Raw genomic sequence first — 18,598 nt, 5'->3', positions numbered from 1 at the left:
ATTATTAAATTTAAGGTTTTATTTTTCTTTGCAGCCACAACAAGAGAAGAAGTCCGGTCAGGTAAATCTTTTTATTTTTTACTTTTAAATTACTTTCACTGACCAAACGTTGTTTGTAAATGACCAGTCATCTGATTACAGTATATTTCACTTAGTTTATTTACTAAAAGTTCAGTGTTACCAAAAAGTTTTTATGCAAAATATTGCATAATCATTTAACTGGTTTACAATGCACCATTCCTTTAAATTTTTTGAGAGCTTCTAGTAATGTAAAGGCACACTAGCCCTATATTTTGAATCTTCTGTTTGTATAATGTAAATAATAAGGGAAGAATAGATTTGTGGCATGGATTTATCTAAATTTGCCAAAGTTTTTATATAGGTATATGTAGGACAGCAGCAATTTCCATATCTCCATATGTAGTAATAAAGTGTTGAGAAAGCTAATTTTTCTCTTGCCATTTTCATTCGACTTCTCATATTCCTGCAGGCCCCATAGCTCACAATGGGAGCTCTGCAGGTCCCCAATTTATAGAAATGAGAGAAGCTTCGCTGCTTTCATCGTTTGTTCAAAAAATAACTCCAGTTCTGGATGGCATTATGTCTACTCACACTGGAAAAAAGCAGGGAAGAGACAGTTGTCTTCATGCGTTCTCGCACAATACATCTCTCTCTCTAAGAACCCATTCTTTGCTTGTATGGGCAGGTGTGTATATGCAATGGACTACAAACATGTTGCAGTGTTTCGCATTTGCAAAATATGGGAACAAAGGCACACCGCATGCTAGTTACTCTTCACCCAGGACCGGTAGTTTTCCCAGGATCTGTCACGTTAAGTATGTTTGTTTATGTAAATATGGTGGTGACACTTCCAAAATCGTCAATAAATACTAGATAACTTTATACAGTATTTGTCATTTGTTAATAGACCTTTTAAGTCTTAAAGTTTTCAACCTGCTTCAAATTTTCCCCAAACTCTCCAGTCAGTCTTGTGCATCTCAATACAACGGCGGGTGCTTACTGGGTCTATATTGATGCTGTAATCGGTGGTCTCTGGCTTCTCATCACTGCTGTGCTCTTAGATCTCTTGTGCAGCTGGCGGCTTAGGGATGTCCATCAGTAGTTTCCTCCCAATGGTAAATAGTTTTTAACATCGATGGGGGAGGTCCAGTGACCAAATTCCATCTTTAAGTATTGTGCACCCACAGTCCTTGTTCCTTTTGCGTTTGACACAAAACATCTGGTTTCTACGATGGGTAAAAGCCATCGACCATCAATTATTAACCTATAGATTGTTATACCCATGGTGTCCCATTCGTTCCCATAGCCGCAGTGCATGCTTTGTGTCTTATGCCTGCGGACATCTGACAGCAGATATCACCAGAAAATCAAATCAAATTAGTAAGCCTATTAAACTGCTCCTTTGACACCATAGAGGTGTCAGAGTATTCGACTTCACTCCTAGGGTAGATTACTATCCATCGGGTTTACAAAGATGATGCTAAACAAGCCTAATTTAGCATTAATCTCTATTGTCTTTTGAAGTCCATTGGTTATAGCCGCCATTGGCAGCATTGTAAATCTGACGTATAATAAGTCTACCCCATAGTCTCCATTGTTCCTGTTTGATTGCTCCTGATTTCTGTCTATGACCTTGCCTGATTTTTGACCTGCTCCTTGTCTCTCCGTATGGCTCCTTACTCTGTATTTGCATTCTTGACTTCCGCTTTATCTATTCCAATTGACTTGGCATTGGCGATACCGCTAAGTGTACCCAACCCTACTTTCTGTCAATTTTTCAGCCTACCATTCTAGGAACAAGATTAGGGCTGCTGCAACTTGTGTACCAGGAGTTGTAAAGTGCAATTCTCCTTGTGTGGTCAGTGGTGAAAACAAATGGTGCATCAAATTTAGAACTGCCTGTACTACAGATGTGTCCACATCTTCCTTCCTTGCACGTTAAACATCCCTTCTAGACACACCATGCCGTAGTGTCTCTGTAGCGCCAAGCGGCATTTTGTGCGACTTTTTACCTTCAAATGTGTCTTATGCGCAAAGCGAACAGGATGCACATGCAGGTTTTGCTGATTAAAATATGTGGTATGCCTATATTCTGTGTGCGACTGCAGGTGTACTGTATCTGCATGCAAAATGCTACGTTGGTGTCACAGCTGCTGACACTGTAACATAGTATTTTGCATGCAGATACACCCGCAGATATGTTTGTGCGTCGCTTTGCAAATAAGACTCATTGCGGGGTAAAAAGTCACACGAAAAGCCGCTCGGCACTACAGAGTTGCAAGACGCTCACGCATAATGGTACATGTAGCGCACAGGGGTAAGGTGTATGTGGACACATCTGTAGGTTGTACAAATCTTAGCTGGTAGAAACAAACACACCTTTTTCTGGGTATAAAACATGACAATCAAATCTTTTTGCAGAGCTTCTTTGGAAATAAAGATGTTGGTCACCTTATTTTAGAAAGTTTGGTGTTACTTGCATAATGTTGCACGCTAGATACACCTCCAATGCATACAAATTTTTTGTGCACATATGCAGTACAGAAGAGAAACAGACATGTCTAATTCTAAGTTAGCCCCATGGTTTTCCATACAAAGTGCTAAATGCTTTCTAAAATAAGTTACATTGTTGCTCTAGATCAGGCCTGGCCAACTTGTGGCTGTCCAGCTGTTGTGAAACTACAAGTCCCAGCATATCTTCCCACAGAGCAGCTGTTAAAGCATTCTGAGACTTGTAGTTTGATAACAGCAGGATAGCAACTGTATTGTCATATAGTTCTCCATGGTCAAAAGAGAATAATCACTGAGACAATGTATACTGAATGCAGTACTTGCACTGACTGCTTCATTTTACCCAGTTTTGCTCCCAGAACAGCCTCAATTCTTCTTTTGTATGGATTCATCAAGGTGACGGAAACGTTCTGGTCCATGTACACATTATAGCACAGTTGCTATAGATTTTTTTTTTTCCACCATATCTCATAGATCTAAATCAATAGATCAAAATAGTACCTAATGACAGTGACGACCTTTGGAGTACATTGAATTGCAATGAATGATGTGTGTTTTGTGACATGGCATCATGTTCTGCTGGAAATAGCCATAAGTTGTTGGGTAGACTGTAGCCCAAAAGGGAGACACCCAAAGGGACTTTAAGGAATGGATGGGACATAAAGTGATGGTCAGCAAAAATAATCGGGTAGGCTGTGACCTTTAAACATTCTTCATTTGGTATTAAGGGGTCTAAAGTTTGCCAAGCAAAGACACTCATTCCCTGAGCAGTTAGACCACCACCATTAGCCTGAGCCTTTAACACCAGAATTTGGCCCTACCATCTGGATTTCCCATCAGAAATTGTGCATCATTAGCCAGGCAACATATTTCTAATCTCTACCCTTCCATGTTTGGTGAGCCTGTGTCCACTGTAGCCTCAGTTTCTTGTTCTTAGTGGACAGAACTGAAACCTAGTATGGTCTTATGCTGCTGTAGCCAATCCACTTCAAGGACCCACAGATGTGTTGTGGGTCCAGAGATATTCTTCTGCACACCACTATATTAATGCAATAGTGGTAAGTGAGCTAAATATGCTGGAGCTATGTAAATACATGTTAATAAACAAATAATTCCACAGCCAAAAACACTTGGATCACACTTATGTATCGAGTTGCACATGATTGACTGACTGACTGTTGGTATAAATGCAAAAAATAATAAAATTTCTAAGCAAGGTATATAAATATTTTTGAATGTGGATATTCCTTTCTCCTTGAACTATCACCTGAGGCCTTTTTGGACATGAAACCCAAAAATATATTTTACTCACTGACTGACCTGTAGCAAATTCCCCACAATATACCACTTCTTTTAAGATTGCTGGCACATCTACTTGGCATCCATAATTATAAGCAGTCACAATCTGCATCATTTTTTTTGTTTATTCGAATCGCATATTAACATTGTATTGTCCATGTATATACATGAACATGACTTAATTTTTATGTTTATCTTTGAGCTTTCGAGCTGAATACTGTAAACTTATTAATAAAATACAATAGTCTGATCAGCTTTTCAGTAATGATAGAGGCTGCCAAATGCATTAGAGGACCACCTCAAGCCAGTAAGCCTTTAGTTTCGAATGCCCTGATCTACTATTTATAAAGTGTCAACATTTTCTGCTCTCCAGAGTTACAAACATATTATATACTATTGTTGCCATCCTGGAACAGGGACACACAACCATTTTTTTTTTGTTTCTAGATTTTTACTGGAGTGAATGGAGATGAAACTTGAGCATATCTTTGTGGTGTTTTTGAAGAATGTGAGATGCTGATAAAAACTTTTGTGTGTGCCTGTCGTAAGATGGAAGTTCCATTTTGTTCCTGGCTGCTAGTTTTCTTGCACACTGGTGTGGTGTGTGCTTCTGCATTAGTGATGCATAAAACTGATGCCATTAGGTATTCCAATAGCTAAGCTGAATCTACTAGTGCTGACAACACAAGACACTCATCCAGGTATTTTAAACCAGGGTTTACCTTGATAATAGAGAAAACTATATTTGTTTAAAATGTGCAAATTCCTATACTAAAGCACAATTGTTAATAAGTTTGGGGTAAACATTTGGGGCATCACTCATATTTAGATTAAAATGTATTTCCCACATTTCCAAAGCAAAAACATGTAAAATTCACTCTGGAAAATTGACACATCCTAAAATTGTGAAAATTGATCATGAAAGTGCAAAACAAAAAGTGCTTATTTATCATCAACATGTCCTGAAAATAGCTGGAGAAAAATAAAGTTTATCAAAAAAATAAAATTTGCCCAATTGGTAATGGAGTTCTGTTATCCCTGCTCAAACACCCAATCAGTGAGGAAAGCCCTTTCTTAGGGGTCTATTTACTAAGCAGTGTTAGGAGACAGAGTGAAAAGTGATAAGGTGCCAGCCAATCAGCTCCCAACTGTCATTTTTCAAATACAGCCTGTTACATGGCAGTTGACAGCTGATTGGCTGGCACCTTATCACTTTTCACACTGTCCTAACACTGCTTAGTAAATAGACCCCTAAGTATTACCTGCAGATGATAAAGTGCCTTATGTGGAAAAATGTATGGCTATATGCGGTCACATGTAAAATGAATGTGGTCTGAACACTTCTGTTTGTGTATTTAAGTAGTAGTCTAATATAGACCTCTGGGTTTTACTCTAGAAATATTTAACAATTCTTTGTGAAAAATGAAAGTGAAACTTTTTTTGGTCCAGTTACAAATTAATGTGTACTTTGCCTGACGTCACACGGTTGTCTTTAAATGGATGTCAGAATCCCATTGAAAAGTTCAGAGTCCATGAACAGCTATTCTGTCAATCTGCTTCACAGCTATCCTTTGTGTATAAATGAGTTTCCCTTTAAAGGAGAGGAGTTCAGGCTAAGAATTAACAAGGACATGAGCTCATGCTGGCTTCCTAATCTGAACGGTGTAAGGAAATAGTGATAAATTATATAAACATGGGGACGACATGGAAGTTCATGGAGTATAATGTAAATCTTAAACTACATTCACAGAAATCTCTTCCTTTTCCATCTGTTTCCTTAGAATATCCCCATTGATGTCTCTTCCATGTGGTAGTGTGAATTTATTTTGAAGCTTATCATTTCTCTAACAATGCTGCTTCAGGACTTTACACTAACAAGGGATATACAGGCATCATTTAATTAGAGATTACTTTTATTTTTAAAAATGTTGATGGGGAACTGCCATGTACATTTTAGCAAAGCTTCAGTGGTGGTGTTGTTTTCTTCTGTTTTATATATTGTATTTTTTGCGAATGTATAATTCTTGACAACAATAGCTCCTTAGTGGAATTATTAAGTATTATCAATTATCCATTATTACAATTACCGTATATACTCGAGTATAAGTCGACCCGAATATAAGCCGAGGTACCTACTTTTACCACAAAAAAACTGGGAAAACTTATTGACTCGAGTATAAGCCTAGTGTGGGAAATGTAGCAGCTGGTAGTGCCCCCAGTAGTAATTCCCCCTGGTTGTGCCCCGAGTAGTAATCCCCTCTGGTAGTGCCCCCAGTGGTAATCCCCCCTTTTAGTGCCCCCAGTAGTAATCCCCCCCCCCCCCCCTGGTAGTTCCCCCAGTGGTAATCCCCCCCTTTTAGTGTCCCAGTAGTAATCCCCTCCTGGTAGTTCCCCCAGTGGTAATCCCTCCTTTTAGTGCCCCCAGTAGTAATCCCCCCCCCCTGGTAGTTCCCCCAGTGGTAATCCCCCCTTTTAGTGCCCCAGTAGTAATCCCCTCCTGGTAGTACAACCAGTGGTAATCCCTCCTTTTAGTGCCCCCTGTAGTAATTCCCCCCTGGTAGTCCCCCCCCCCCCCTGTAGTAGCCCCCCTCCCCCCCCCCCCCCCAAGTAGAGAAACCTGAAACCCCTGCTCCTGGTCCCGCCGCTAACAGCTCCTGCGGCCGCTTTGCATAGGAGAGACGTCATTACTCATGATGTCTCTCCCATTACCCCACTGCGGGAGCCGGAAGATGGCTCCCGCAGTGGGAGCAGCAGCAGCCGATGAGAGTCTGACAGACTCTCATCGGCTGCTGATTACAGCAAACACACAGCTGCCGGCTGCGGCGGTGTGTTTGTGCTGTGTAGCGCTGACAGAACTCTGTCCGGTCAGCGCTACACACTTCACTCGAGTATAAGCCGAGGGGGTGCTTTTTCAGCACAAAAAAGGTGCTGAAAAACTCGGCTTATACTCGAGTATATATGGTAATTGTAATAATGGATAATTATTTGTATAGCATAACCATAAAATGCATCTCTGCCAGAGAATATTGACTTATTCACATTAGTCATTCAGCACTTTTAGCAGTGAATCTGTTTTTACTGCAAATCTGATTGCTGAAGATTTATTTATTTGAATGTAATTAGCAGATGCGTTTTTAAGTGTTTAATGGGTCCATTCATCCTATACATTTTCTTTTTTTGATTGATTGATTTTAAATAAATGTTTTTAAGTGGCCGCCCTATCAAGTAACGCAGGAGATATTGCTGATAGTGTCTTCTGGTCCAGTTCTGCCACGATAATAGCCACACTACCTAGAAATTAGGCTATTTGTCAAGTTCCGAATATCATATTTCTTTGAAATTTGAGTGTAACTGTACACAATTTTGAGATGGCGTACAGCCTCCTAATGGCTTCACAAGCTACCATTTACATTCACAGCTTGCAGCATCTGAGAGCTCCTCCTCTTCCCCCTTCGTTGCTCCCTCCTCCCATTACAATTTAACTCACCTGTGCCCCCAGTCAGCATTGTTATAGGCTTATTTTCCCCAGTGCCGCTGGCCTGTTATAATTATACAAGCCAGTGCCTCTGAATATAAACTTGTAATGCCACTTCTGACCCTGCAGCTGCCAGCAGACACTCTGCACACACTTCTGTCTTCTGTGAACGGAATCGGCGCATGCACAGCACTGATTACAGTTACGTTCAGTTAGATCAGACCAAGAAAAGTATCTCTCTATTCCGAAAAGCTGTCTCCGCATAAATAACAGCTTTTCGGAAGAGATGCTTCTGTAGAGGAGGATGAATGCCCCCGTAATTTATTTAGAACTCAATGTGAGTTCTAAACTTCATTAACTCATCATAATTTTTAGTTATGATGAATAGACCCTTAAATTAATTGTACTTATCACTTGATTAGTCTGTCATTATGAATACTTTTAGTGTCTTAATTTCATGAGATTTGTAACCAAAATACACACGGTTAACCACATGTATTAAGAATCATTAACCATGCACAAGGCTCATGAATGGGAATTTTCTCAGGCTGTAGGATCAAAGATTGTTTGCCCCCACAAGCAGGGCACTCTCTACCTCCTTTTACACCTCGGCGCCACCCCATTCACACTGCATCCGTATGTAGTGTACCTCTTCTGCTGGCTTTTATAGATCACCTCTCCAAGTGCCCGACCCAAGTTACCAGTTTTCACTGCCCCTTATTCCGGGTCTTTCCAGTGTCCAACACTGGACCCCGGTTATTTTTTTGGGACATTTTCCACTGAGCTTGAGATTCGGGTAGACCTGGCAATGACCCATGTTATTTTGGCATTTAGAAAGGGGTATAAGTCTAATTGCCATAATACACGCACGTAAGGGGGGTTTCTGAGTGCCCAGAAACCCCCCCTGCCCGCCGATCAGTAAGTGTAGTGCGGACCGCAGTGAGCACGGTTCGCATTACACAGTAACAAGCTCGCCGTGTAGTATACTCATACTACCCGGAGGCAGTGTGTTTGTTTTGGCAGCCAATGAGAGTCAGACAGACTCTCATTGTCTGCTACACCCACTCATGAGCTCCACCTTCTGGCTCTCGCAGTGGGTGGTGGGAGTGACGTCATGACGTCTCTCCCATAGTGCAGAGCGGGCTGGGAGGACGGGGGAGCGGACAGCAGCAGGCGCAGGGATTCAGGTAAGTTTTTTTTTTTTTTTTTTTTTGTTTGTTTTTTTTTTCTTTGTCCTATATATGTAAGGGGCACTACATAGGGGTGGACTTCTATTGAGGTACTGCATAGGGGGGACCACTACTGGGGGCACCACTACTGGGGGCACTGCATACTGGAGACTACTACTGGGGACACTGTATAGGGGAGACTACTACTGGGGGCACTGCATAGGGGAGACTACTACTGGGGGCACTGCATAGGGGAGACTACTACTGGGGGCACTGTATAGGGGAGACTACTATTGGGGGCACTGCATAGGGGGGGCCACTGTATAAGGGGCCCTACTGGGGCCACTGTATAAGGGGCCCTACTGGGGCCACTGTATAAGGGGCCCTACTGGGGCCACTGTATAAGGGGCCCTACTGGGGCCACTGTATAAGGGGCCCTACTGGGGCCACTGTATAAGGGGCCCTACTGGGGCCACTGTATAAGGGGCCCTACTGGGGCCACTGTATAAGGGGCCCTACTGGGGCCACTGTATAGGGGGACCACTACTGGGGCCACTGTATAGGGGGACCAGTACTGGGGACACTGTATAGGGGGACCAGTACTGGGGGCACTGCATAGGAGGGGACCACTACTGGGGGCACTGCATAGGAGGGACCACTACTGGGGGCACTGCATAGGAGGGACCACTACTGGGGGCACTGCATAGGGGGGACCACTACTGGGGGCACTGCATAGGGGGGACCACTACTGGGGGCACTACATAGGGGGGCACTGTCTAGGGGGACCACTACTGGGGGGAGGGGGGGTCTTTAATAATTCATGCTGGCTGTATTTATTTGCCTGATGCATTCATGATTTTAGTGATCGAGGTCTCTGTCAGTCAGTGTGCATGTACCCTGTCATGTGCTGGGTGATATATTTTTACTGTAGTGGACCTAAATCCTGTGTAAACATTTTCTATTTGTGCCCCCCCCCCCCCCTCCCTTTTCAAAATCCCACGTTTGCCACTGGCCATGGTTGTTTTTTTTAATGTAATATAGGTAAATTCTAACTCAGGAAAAAAAAATTAAATTCCCAGGATTGCCATAAGAGTCTAAAACTTAATTTTCAATCATAATTACAGGTGTCTGTTCATTGGATAGAGTGCCTGGAGGTGTGGCCAGTAGTTCCCGGAGTGTGGGCATGCCTCCAGCGTGATGAATATGGGGTAGAGGGTGGGGGCGCATGGCATAATCTGTTCTGAGAAACTAAAAGAGCCAGGAAGTTGATTACTTTCCTGCTCTCTGCCTGCCTACCCAGCGCTGGCTCCAACCGTTTTAGCCCAGGTCCTTCACGTCAGACTTGCTGCTCTCAGACATCGGCGCATGCGCAGTGGCAAGCTGACCTATTGGACTCCCGATATGTCTGTCCTCTTACTGCTTCCAGTTTTCACTGAGGGGCCAGTTACCACAGGAAGATGCCGGCCAGTAAGTATACATGAATGGCTTCAAAATATCACTATAATTCGCATGTATGTTACATACTAGTGATTGAAAGTTTTTGGAGCGTCTCATTCAATAATAGTGGACACATCTGTAATTTGAAAAATCTATTGATTTAAGTTCTAATAACAGTGAAGGACATTGGAGTACATTGAACTCCTTGCAATGGCGTGTGCTTTGTGACATGGCATCATGTTCTGCTGGAAGTAGCCGTAAGTCTTGTAACCCGAAAGGGACTGAAAGGAATGGATGGGACCTAAAGTGATGGTCAGCAAAAATAATCAGGTAGGCTGTGGCCTTTAAACAATATGAAAAAATGCTTGGTGCTATAAAGCTTAGATATTAAACACAATATTAATAAAAATAAAAAAATATTTATTTTAAAGGCTTTCCAGAACGACCTATAAAAACCAATGGTGATATCCATTTGTGTCTATTTAGCATAAGGATAAATCAGTACATTCAACAAAAATAATAAATATTACAATATCCAAGGTAAACTGAAGAATGTCCGTAAGAGATCAGGTAAATACATTCATAATATGAACCTGTAAAATTGCATGTATAATGCAATGGTGAACACTTGATCTCCTAAGGATGTAAGTAGGAATGTCCTTTGTCCTTTTCTATTTTCTCCTTTAATCTCTGGATAGTCTTTAAACGTTTAAGGGCATATTCAATTAGGCTGCGAAAACCCGTTATAATGTATCGCCAATGTCATTTTCGCCATTTTCACTTTTCCCCGTATTCAATTTCAAAGACTTCTCGTAGGTGCGAAAAGTCTTTGCCAAAGTCCAGGGATAAGATTTCACCATAGAATAGGTGGCGGAAAAAGTGCATAATTGGGGTTTTGGGGTATAAAGTAAAAGTACGCTGCATCCCTTGGACTGTCCCCCAAAGGTATTCTGTGTCAAAAAATATTAAAGTTCAACAGGACACCCCAAAAAATGTACTTTCATTTTGGGGGCAAATAAATAATTTGGGGGACAAACATCTAAACTAGTGAAATAGACTCGGGGGGTCCCCAAGTTTACAGCAGGTGTTTTTTGGACTGCAGGTAGTTGCGGCAGGTGGATTTTTCATGATTTTTAATACATAACATTAGCCACTTTAAAATTTGCTAGTACCCATTTTTATGTACCCCAAATTTTATGGGACTACTTATTTTTACAAAAAAAATTGCTAAATGCTATTCTTCACCAGTATCTCAAAGGCGCAAAAAGCACCTATTGAGACAATTTAAAAAACTCAAATACCTTTAACAGGGCAATTCGGGGGTATCCCCCATGTCAGACCATCTTTTGGGGGGTGACAGGCTGATTTCCCCAAAAGTGACAAGACTTTCTGCTACTTACCTTTTCACTAGGTCCGGTTTTTGCCGATTCCAAATGGACTACGGGGGTACGCACCCGATACTTTTTCCCCAAGAAAAGCTCAGAAGATGGTGAAAAGCCCAGCAATGGACTTTTCGCCTCAAATTGAATATGGCCTTAAGTGTTAATGGTTATTACACAATAATATCGATCCTCCTGTATGTGTGTGTAAAAAAAAAAAATATATGTATATATATATATATATATATATATATATATATATATATATATATATTATATATACAGCAAAAAAAATAAAGCTCTGTTCCGTGTGAGAAGCTGATGTAAAAGAGCCATTATCGCAGCCCAGCGGCAGTAGCAGAATTGTAATACGGAGGTTCCCACAGGAGTCGACAGCTGACATCCAAAAATAAGTCCAGGCAGAGTGCCTATCACCTGTCACTTCAACGTGTTTCTCCATACTTTTCAAGAAGCAGGTATGTATCAAGTGTGATGGTCAGCAAAAATAATCAGGTAGGCTGTGGCCTTTAAACAATGTTCAATTGGTATTAAGGGACCTAAAGTATGCCATGCAAAGAAAACAGTAGTTAGACACCACCACTAGCCTGAACCTTAGACACAATGGATGGATTCCTGTTTACACCAGAACTTGGCCCTACCATCTGCATTTCTCTTCAGAAATTGTGCATCATTAGCCAGGCAACATTTTTCTAATCTCCACGCATCAAAGTTTGGTGTCAAATGTCCAGTGTAGCCTCAGTTTCTTGTTCTTAGTGGACAGGAATGGAACCTGGTCTTTTGCTGCTGTAGCCAATCCACTTCAAGAACCCACAGATATGCTGTGGGTTCGGAGATATTCTTCTGCACACCACTATTGTAATCCTGTTCTTTGTATGTTACATAGTAGTAATTGAAAGTTTTTGGAGTGTCTCATTCAATTAAAGTTTTCAAATTGCAGTTGTGTCCACATACACCTAGACTCCTTGCACGTTTAACAGCCCTTCTAGTCTCGTCTTGCAGTGCAAATAGAACGCACAAGCAACTTTTGCTGATTAAAATGATATGCGCCTTGTGTTTTAATCAGCAGAAGCTGCTTGTGCGTTCTATTCGCTGTGCGAATAAGATGCATTTGAGGGTTAAAAGTAACACAAAAAGGTGCTTGGCGCTATCGAGTCAAACGGCACTCGGGCGACATGTATGTGGACACATCTGTATATGCATTTTGGTTTATTTTTTGGAGTGGCTTAGGAACTCATGTCCATTATACTGAGATAACCGAGGTTGTGGTCCTAATCATGCACATTACCAGTGCTTCCACAGCTCCTGGATATTACTAGGAGCACCCATCTTTTTTTCGGTGTGGGGTTGGTATGTTATGTGAAGGGAACATTCACCGTTGTATAGTTTTGGTAGAGCAGTGCTGTTCCAGAGATGGAGATTTGCTGGTTACTGCTGCTTTAGAAACTGGCATGGGTTGTCCGATTTTAACCCAATTAATTAAGAATGGATGTATGTAATGTTTAATTGCACACACATCACAATTTAGTGTCTGAATCAATGTTTAACAATACTGGTTACTAATTTTCCCTGAATGTACAAATAAGAAACACTGGAGTGAGGCAGAGTGGGTGTTCTTGCAGTATATTTGTAAAATACCAGAACACAAAGGGTCCTCCAAAAAGTACTTTACCTTTCCCTATTCCCCTCACCCTCACAATTCCCCCACCTAAAGAATGTTCTTTGCAATGCAGCAGTGTTCATTTTCTTTGTGAAGTGGTTGTGGAAGTGACTGTGTGAGCTGTTCAGTGTTCAGCAGCCCTCATGCCTGGTACTCATAAAAACGTCACTGTGCACTTCCACTTTGAAAGGCCCTTTTATGTTACTTTCCTGAAGTCCCTTTCCAATGGCTAAGTAGCTTGACCTGGAAGCTGCAGCTTGGCCTTACCACATAGCTAGGCCTTAATGAGGTGTGTATGTGTGTCTCTTGGCTACAGATTTTCACCCTCCATTATTTCTTCAGTACTCCCTTCTTTTAAGGTCTAAAATGTGGTTAATTTGACAAATACATCAGAGTAGTAATGAAGTAATGTGTTTTAAACAATGTTACAATGTACTATTTTTATGGCAGTCTAAATACAATGTCCTACAGTAAAATTAATCTAAGCCTTAGGACAAACAAAGGCATTGAAAACAACACTAGTTAAGGCAAAGAGAAAACATGTACATAGTTCTTGCTGCAGAGCATTGAATAGTGCCTATTAACATGGGATGTAGTTATAATACCGACAGTTCGTATGCCGGCGCTTAGAATGCCAGCACCAGAATCCCGACACCTGTTAGAATACCGGCTCCGGCATCCCGAAAGGTAAATACCTATGGTTAGGTGGAGGGTTAGGGTTAGGCACTATGGGGGGAGGTTAGGTTAAGCAGCGGGGATGGTTAGGATACTAACCGACAGCTGTCAGTATCCTGAACCTATCGGGATGCTGGCGTCTGGAATCTGAACGCTGGGATCCCGTACCCAACCCTAATTAACACACCTCACAGCCTCACTGCAGCATAGTGCGCTATATACTTTTGAGGATTCCCTTGGATTTTACCCAGTATCAATGCTTCTAAATGGAGCCTTACACAAAGGGAACAATTGTTAGAAGGCGTGTGTACAAGTCCATTCATTAACATTGTTGTACTATCAAAGCATGTTTAATAGGCTTCGAGAATACTGTATGTGCATCAAACTCAGTATGTAATTGAATATTTTTATGTAACTGGAATAAACAATAAATTAATTTAATAAAAATAAAGTTTAATGAATTATAGTTTTTGTCTAATTATGAATAGTTATTCAATTGATTCATTGCAAAGCATTAGGATAAGGGAAAGGAGATTTTTCTGACGTTCATTTTTAAGATACAAGGAAAATAAAACACGGGGGAAATGTACTAAGCTGTGAAGAGCGTTAAAGTACCAACCAATCAGTGTTTGAAAAATGACAGGAGCTGATTGGTTGGTGCTTTATCTCTCTCCAAGACTTGGTACATCTCCCCCCCATAGGCTTCTTGCATATTTTCCTGGCTCAGAGCCTCAGAATATCCCTGCTTAGAATAATGGTGAAACAATAGTAATGACTGTGAATCGCTGACTAGACATAAGCTGAATAGTTCTGGGCTGTTAATATTCAATGAATAATGCAGCAAAATGGCTATTCAAACCATTGTCACAGAATTAGTAAGTGCCTCCTGTTACTAAGAGAGACACAATTTAAATATGCTAAACACCTTGTGTGTCTTAGATCAGACATGAGCAACTCTTGGCACTAGTGCCAAAAGGTGGCATTGAGGGATGTCTTGACTGGAACTAGGGGTGGTTTAAAAGAGATGGGGGGGCAAGTGTAGACTACTCTGTGCAGGCTCCTTTTTGTGGTGCAGTATACCCTGGCATTGTGCCAGTCTACTGCGTATGTGCAGATCTCCGCTAACCTGGCCCCCATGCCATGGTTATGGAGACCTCTTCTGTGCATGCACAAATATCTTGGGAAAACACCACCATGACATTTGCCCATTGATTTGTCCTGCTACTGCAGCACTGACTGGGAACTCTTGAAAGGTAAGTATTAAACTTTGGTGCAGGGTGTACTATGTGGGCACACACCTTGCACCCATTATAGCTATGCCAATGAGTGGCACCAGTAGGGTCAAACTCTTCTGCTATGCTCCACCTCCTTCCCTCACAGTGGAGATATTTTTGACATGCTAGATCCCCCCCCAAACCAGAGAGCCCGAGCATGGCCTGCATTCCAAGTGAAGCCTGTGTCTCTAGTGAGCAGTGAACCTTGCCACAGTTAGTCCTCCTAACAAAAAAAACAAAAATTTCTGAAGCATTTCTTCTACAGAATACAATTTATCAACCTAACCTGGGCAAACTACATTTTAGAAAATGAACAACGGGGGAAACATAGAATTTGACGGCAGATAAGAACCACTTGGTCCATCTAGTCTTCCCTTTTTTACCTTTTGGTAACCTCAACCCTATGTGATCATTAGGTCATTGTAAGGATATTTCTATGCCTATCTCAAGCATGTTTAAATTGTTCTACTGTCTTAGCCTCAATCACCTCTGATGGCAGGCTATTCCACTTATCTACTACCCTTTCTGTGAAGTAATTTTTCCTCAAATTTCCTTTTGAATCTTCCTCCCTCCGGTTTCAGTGCATGTCCTCATGTTTTAGTACTTTTCTTCTTTTGAAGATTCTCCCTCGAGTACCTTGCTAAAACCCATGATATATTTGAAATTTTCTATCATGCCCCCCTTTCCCTTCTCTGCTCCAAACTATACATATTAAGATCTTTTAGTCTTTCCTGATAAGTTTTGTGATGTAGGCCATTCACTATTTTAGTTGCCCTTATTTGTACAGTCTCTAATGTATTTATATCTTTCTGGAGATTGGGCCTCCAGAACTGAACACAGTATTCTACATGATGCCATACAAATGACCTATACAGGGACATTATTACTTCTCCCTTCCTGCTACTGAATCCTCTCCCTATGCAACCAAGCATCTGACTTGCCTTTCTCAATGCTTTAACCACTAACATTTTTAGTACCCATCTATTAGGTTAGTAATTGTTTGTGGCACTCCATTTTCTTTGGGCTTGTAATATTGAACTTCTGCATTCAAAGAGAAAAAAGTTGCCTATCCCTGTCTAGCATTTAGTCAGCTATTGAATCATTTCATAGAGAACAAGAGAAAAGCTGGGTACACTCAGTGTGATGTGTACCTAGCGACGCCACGATGCGATGGAACGATAAATCGCTCTCGCCTTACCACTACCAGATCTTGTGTACGACCGCACGATACATCGTTCTATGCTGTATTTAGCATGGCGTCGTTCATTGCATCATCCCATCTGCATCTGCTGGGCTATTGGCAGATCTTGTTGGTGCCCAGAACCAATTGTTTCAAAATTGTATTTATTCAAAGAGTATTGTAGTACTGTACTAAAGCTCTCCAAATGAACTATTGTACCAGATACAGTTACTGTTACAGATTTGTTTTCTTTAATCCGTCTAAGCATGTGTCTCCAATCAGATTCTAGCTATCATTTTATGGCATGTACTAGACAAATCATAACTAGAATCTGTATGGTACCTATATACGTGGCTATTTTTGGTATGGGGCAGCACCTCCACTTGTCCTCTTCACAAGGTTTGCTAAATATCCCCCTTAATGCTTTTAAAGCCCAAAGGAGTTGCTGTGCTGGATTATTTGTATGTAGAGAATGTTTGTTCAGTAATTTTATTGTGAAACCTTTTCAGTTTCAATTTTGTTTTTTAATTTGGGTACATGTAGAGCTATGTACCAATATCCAGCATATGAATCGACTAGAAAGCCATGAGACCCTAGTTTTTAGTTGGTTAATAGGATGCTTTGTAATGAAAATTGGTCCATACCTCATTCTGCATATTTGGCCATATATGCACTGCTGTGCGGCATTGCCCTTATGAAACGTTATCATGCCTCTAGAAAAAGATATAAATTCTGCACACACAATAGCGAAAATGCCACTCTGTATGAATTTGGTCCCCACCACACGTAAATAATCAATAACACCAAAATATGAACCAAGCGCAAATTCTTTAAGGTACCACTAGTTCTCATCAAAGAATCTGTGATCTTCGTAAATTGATACAAGAATATGATCACAAGTCCACGTAAACAAGATCCTTCTTATAATGATGTTCTTCTTTAGCGAATTCCTCGAATAAACAGAAACAGACAGTCCGTGAGAGAGATGTAAGGCGATACAATAACAATGTAATATCTCCACTTACATCTAAAATTCTGTTGTCCGTCCCTTCTCTGTATCCAATTGACTAATAGGATAATGCTCCAACTCAGATCTTTCCAATCAACCGCAATTCCATTCAGAACCAGCTGGTCCACCAAAAACTCCGCTGGCTGCTCAATGTAGAAAATCTTCTGCTGAAATCCTGGAATGCAGTCGTAATCTCTCGCAATGGCAAAAGCCAGAACCTTGTTCCACTCTGTAGGGAGCTCAGTGATTGTTATCATGCCTATCCTTACAGTAAAAGACAGTATTAGTATGGGTCATGGCTAGATGACATGGTAACATGGTGTTTTTGCGAGGGTATAAGAACACTGAGTGGTAAACTTCATCAGGTAAAGAGAAACCCTTCCCATTCTGATCTTCATATTTAGCACATTGCTCTGGTCAGGCTAAATAGAATCAGTGTGAAATATTATGGTTTGATGCTGCATTGGCAATATCTTTAAGCTGTCATCCATTAATCTGCACTCAAATTTATTTTGTGGATTTACAGCATTTTGTAGTAGTTTTTATCATTTGGCAAAGTAGAAAAGATGTTTCAGGCGTCCCGCACAGGGTTTGCAGTAGGTGCTATGCTATGATTAAAGGTTATTACCTTTTTTATTTTCCTCTTTGAGCAGGGGGCTCCTTTGCAGTGGTGTCACACGTGGTAGCGCTTAGGAACCTTTCACAGCTAAGTGTTTTAAACACTAATGAATGAAAGCTTGCTCATGTAATACAGACAAAGTTTAAGGCATGCTTTGCTGAATGGTGCACTGTAGTGGCATGGGAAAGGAAGAAGGTTATAAATTGTAAGTTAGCCACCCAGATAAAATGAAGCCATGTGGAAAATTAAATCTATTAAAGTATGAAGACTTTCATAATCTGGTTTAGTGAGCTGGTCTTAAGGAGTTTAATTTTTCTACTGCGGCACATGGCTTTTCACCTAGATTTCTTCCTGCATACATGTAACAAAACACTTTGACCATCTTGGTTTCTCTTCATATGATCTCCAGGGGAATGTGTTTGTTTACATGTCCACTAGAACATATACGAACATCTAGAACATCGTATTGGTATCTTTTTATAGTGCGCATGTATGTATATGTGTGTTTGTCTATGTGTATATTATACTAGCTAAAGTGCCCGGCATTGCCTGGGTTTAAATCTTCAAGTTATTAAGTTGTATTATGTGATGAGGTCCAGTGGAAGGCTCAGAACAGGCTTACCGGGTCCGAAGAGACTCCCTGGGTCAAAGTTCTTCCCAGCGCACTCCGCTATGAGGTCCGACCGGGACCCCAACCACTACATTAGGCATCCCAGACCAATTGCCACCCCTTTGAAGTATTCATCCATATCCATCCAGTGAAAGGCTCAGAACAGGCTCCCAGGCTCAAAGGGCTGCCCTGTATCCGAGGGGCAAAGTTCTGCCCAGCGGACAGTACGCCAATATGAGGTCCGACCGGGACCTCAACTCCC

At 41.3% G+C, this 18,598-nt stretch overlaps 1 protein-coding gene across 4 annotated transcripts in view; it reads left to right on the top strand.

Annotated features, from left to right (window-relative positions):
• HMGA2 (high mobility group AT-hook 2) overlaps positions 1–18,598 on the top strand; it is a 126,631-nt gene that overhangs the window by 91,726 nt on the left and 16,307 nt on the right. For all 4 annotated transcript variants that reach the window (XM_088463147.1, XM_088463146.1, XM_088463145.1 and 1 more), the window contains one exon: positions 35–61. Coding sequence is in view for 3 of the 4 variants with exons in the window: in XM_088463146.1 (XP_088319272.1) it covers positions 35–61 (27 nt within the window). In the remaining variant the exon portion in view is untranslated. The remainder of the gene's footprint in view (positions 1–34; positions 62–18,598) is intronic.

The sequence above is a fragment of the Taudactylus pleione genome, unplaced genomic scaffold (assembly GCF_031769625.1).
Source record: "Taudactylus pleione unplaced genomic scaffold, aTauple2 ptg001327l, whole genome shotgun sequence".
Lineage (NCBI taxonomy): Eukaryota > Metazoa > Chordata > Amphibia > Anura > Myobatrachidae > Taudactylus > Taudactylus pleione.
The sequence above is the reverse complement of the archived record's forward strand: the minus strand, read 5'-3'. Positions and strand labels throughout refer to the sequence as shown.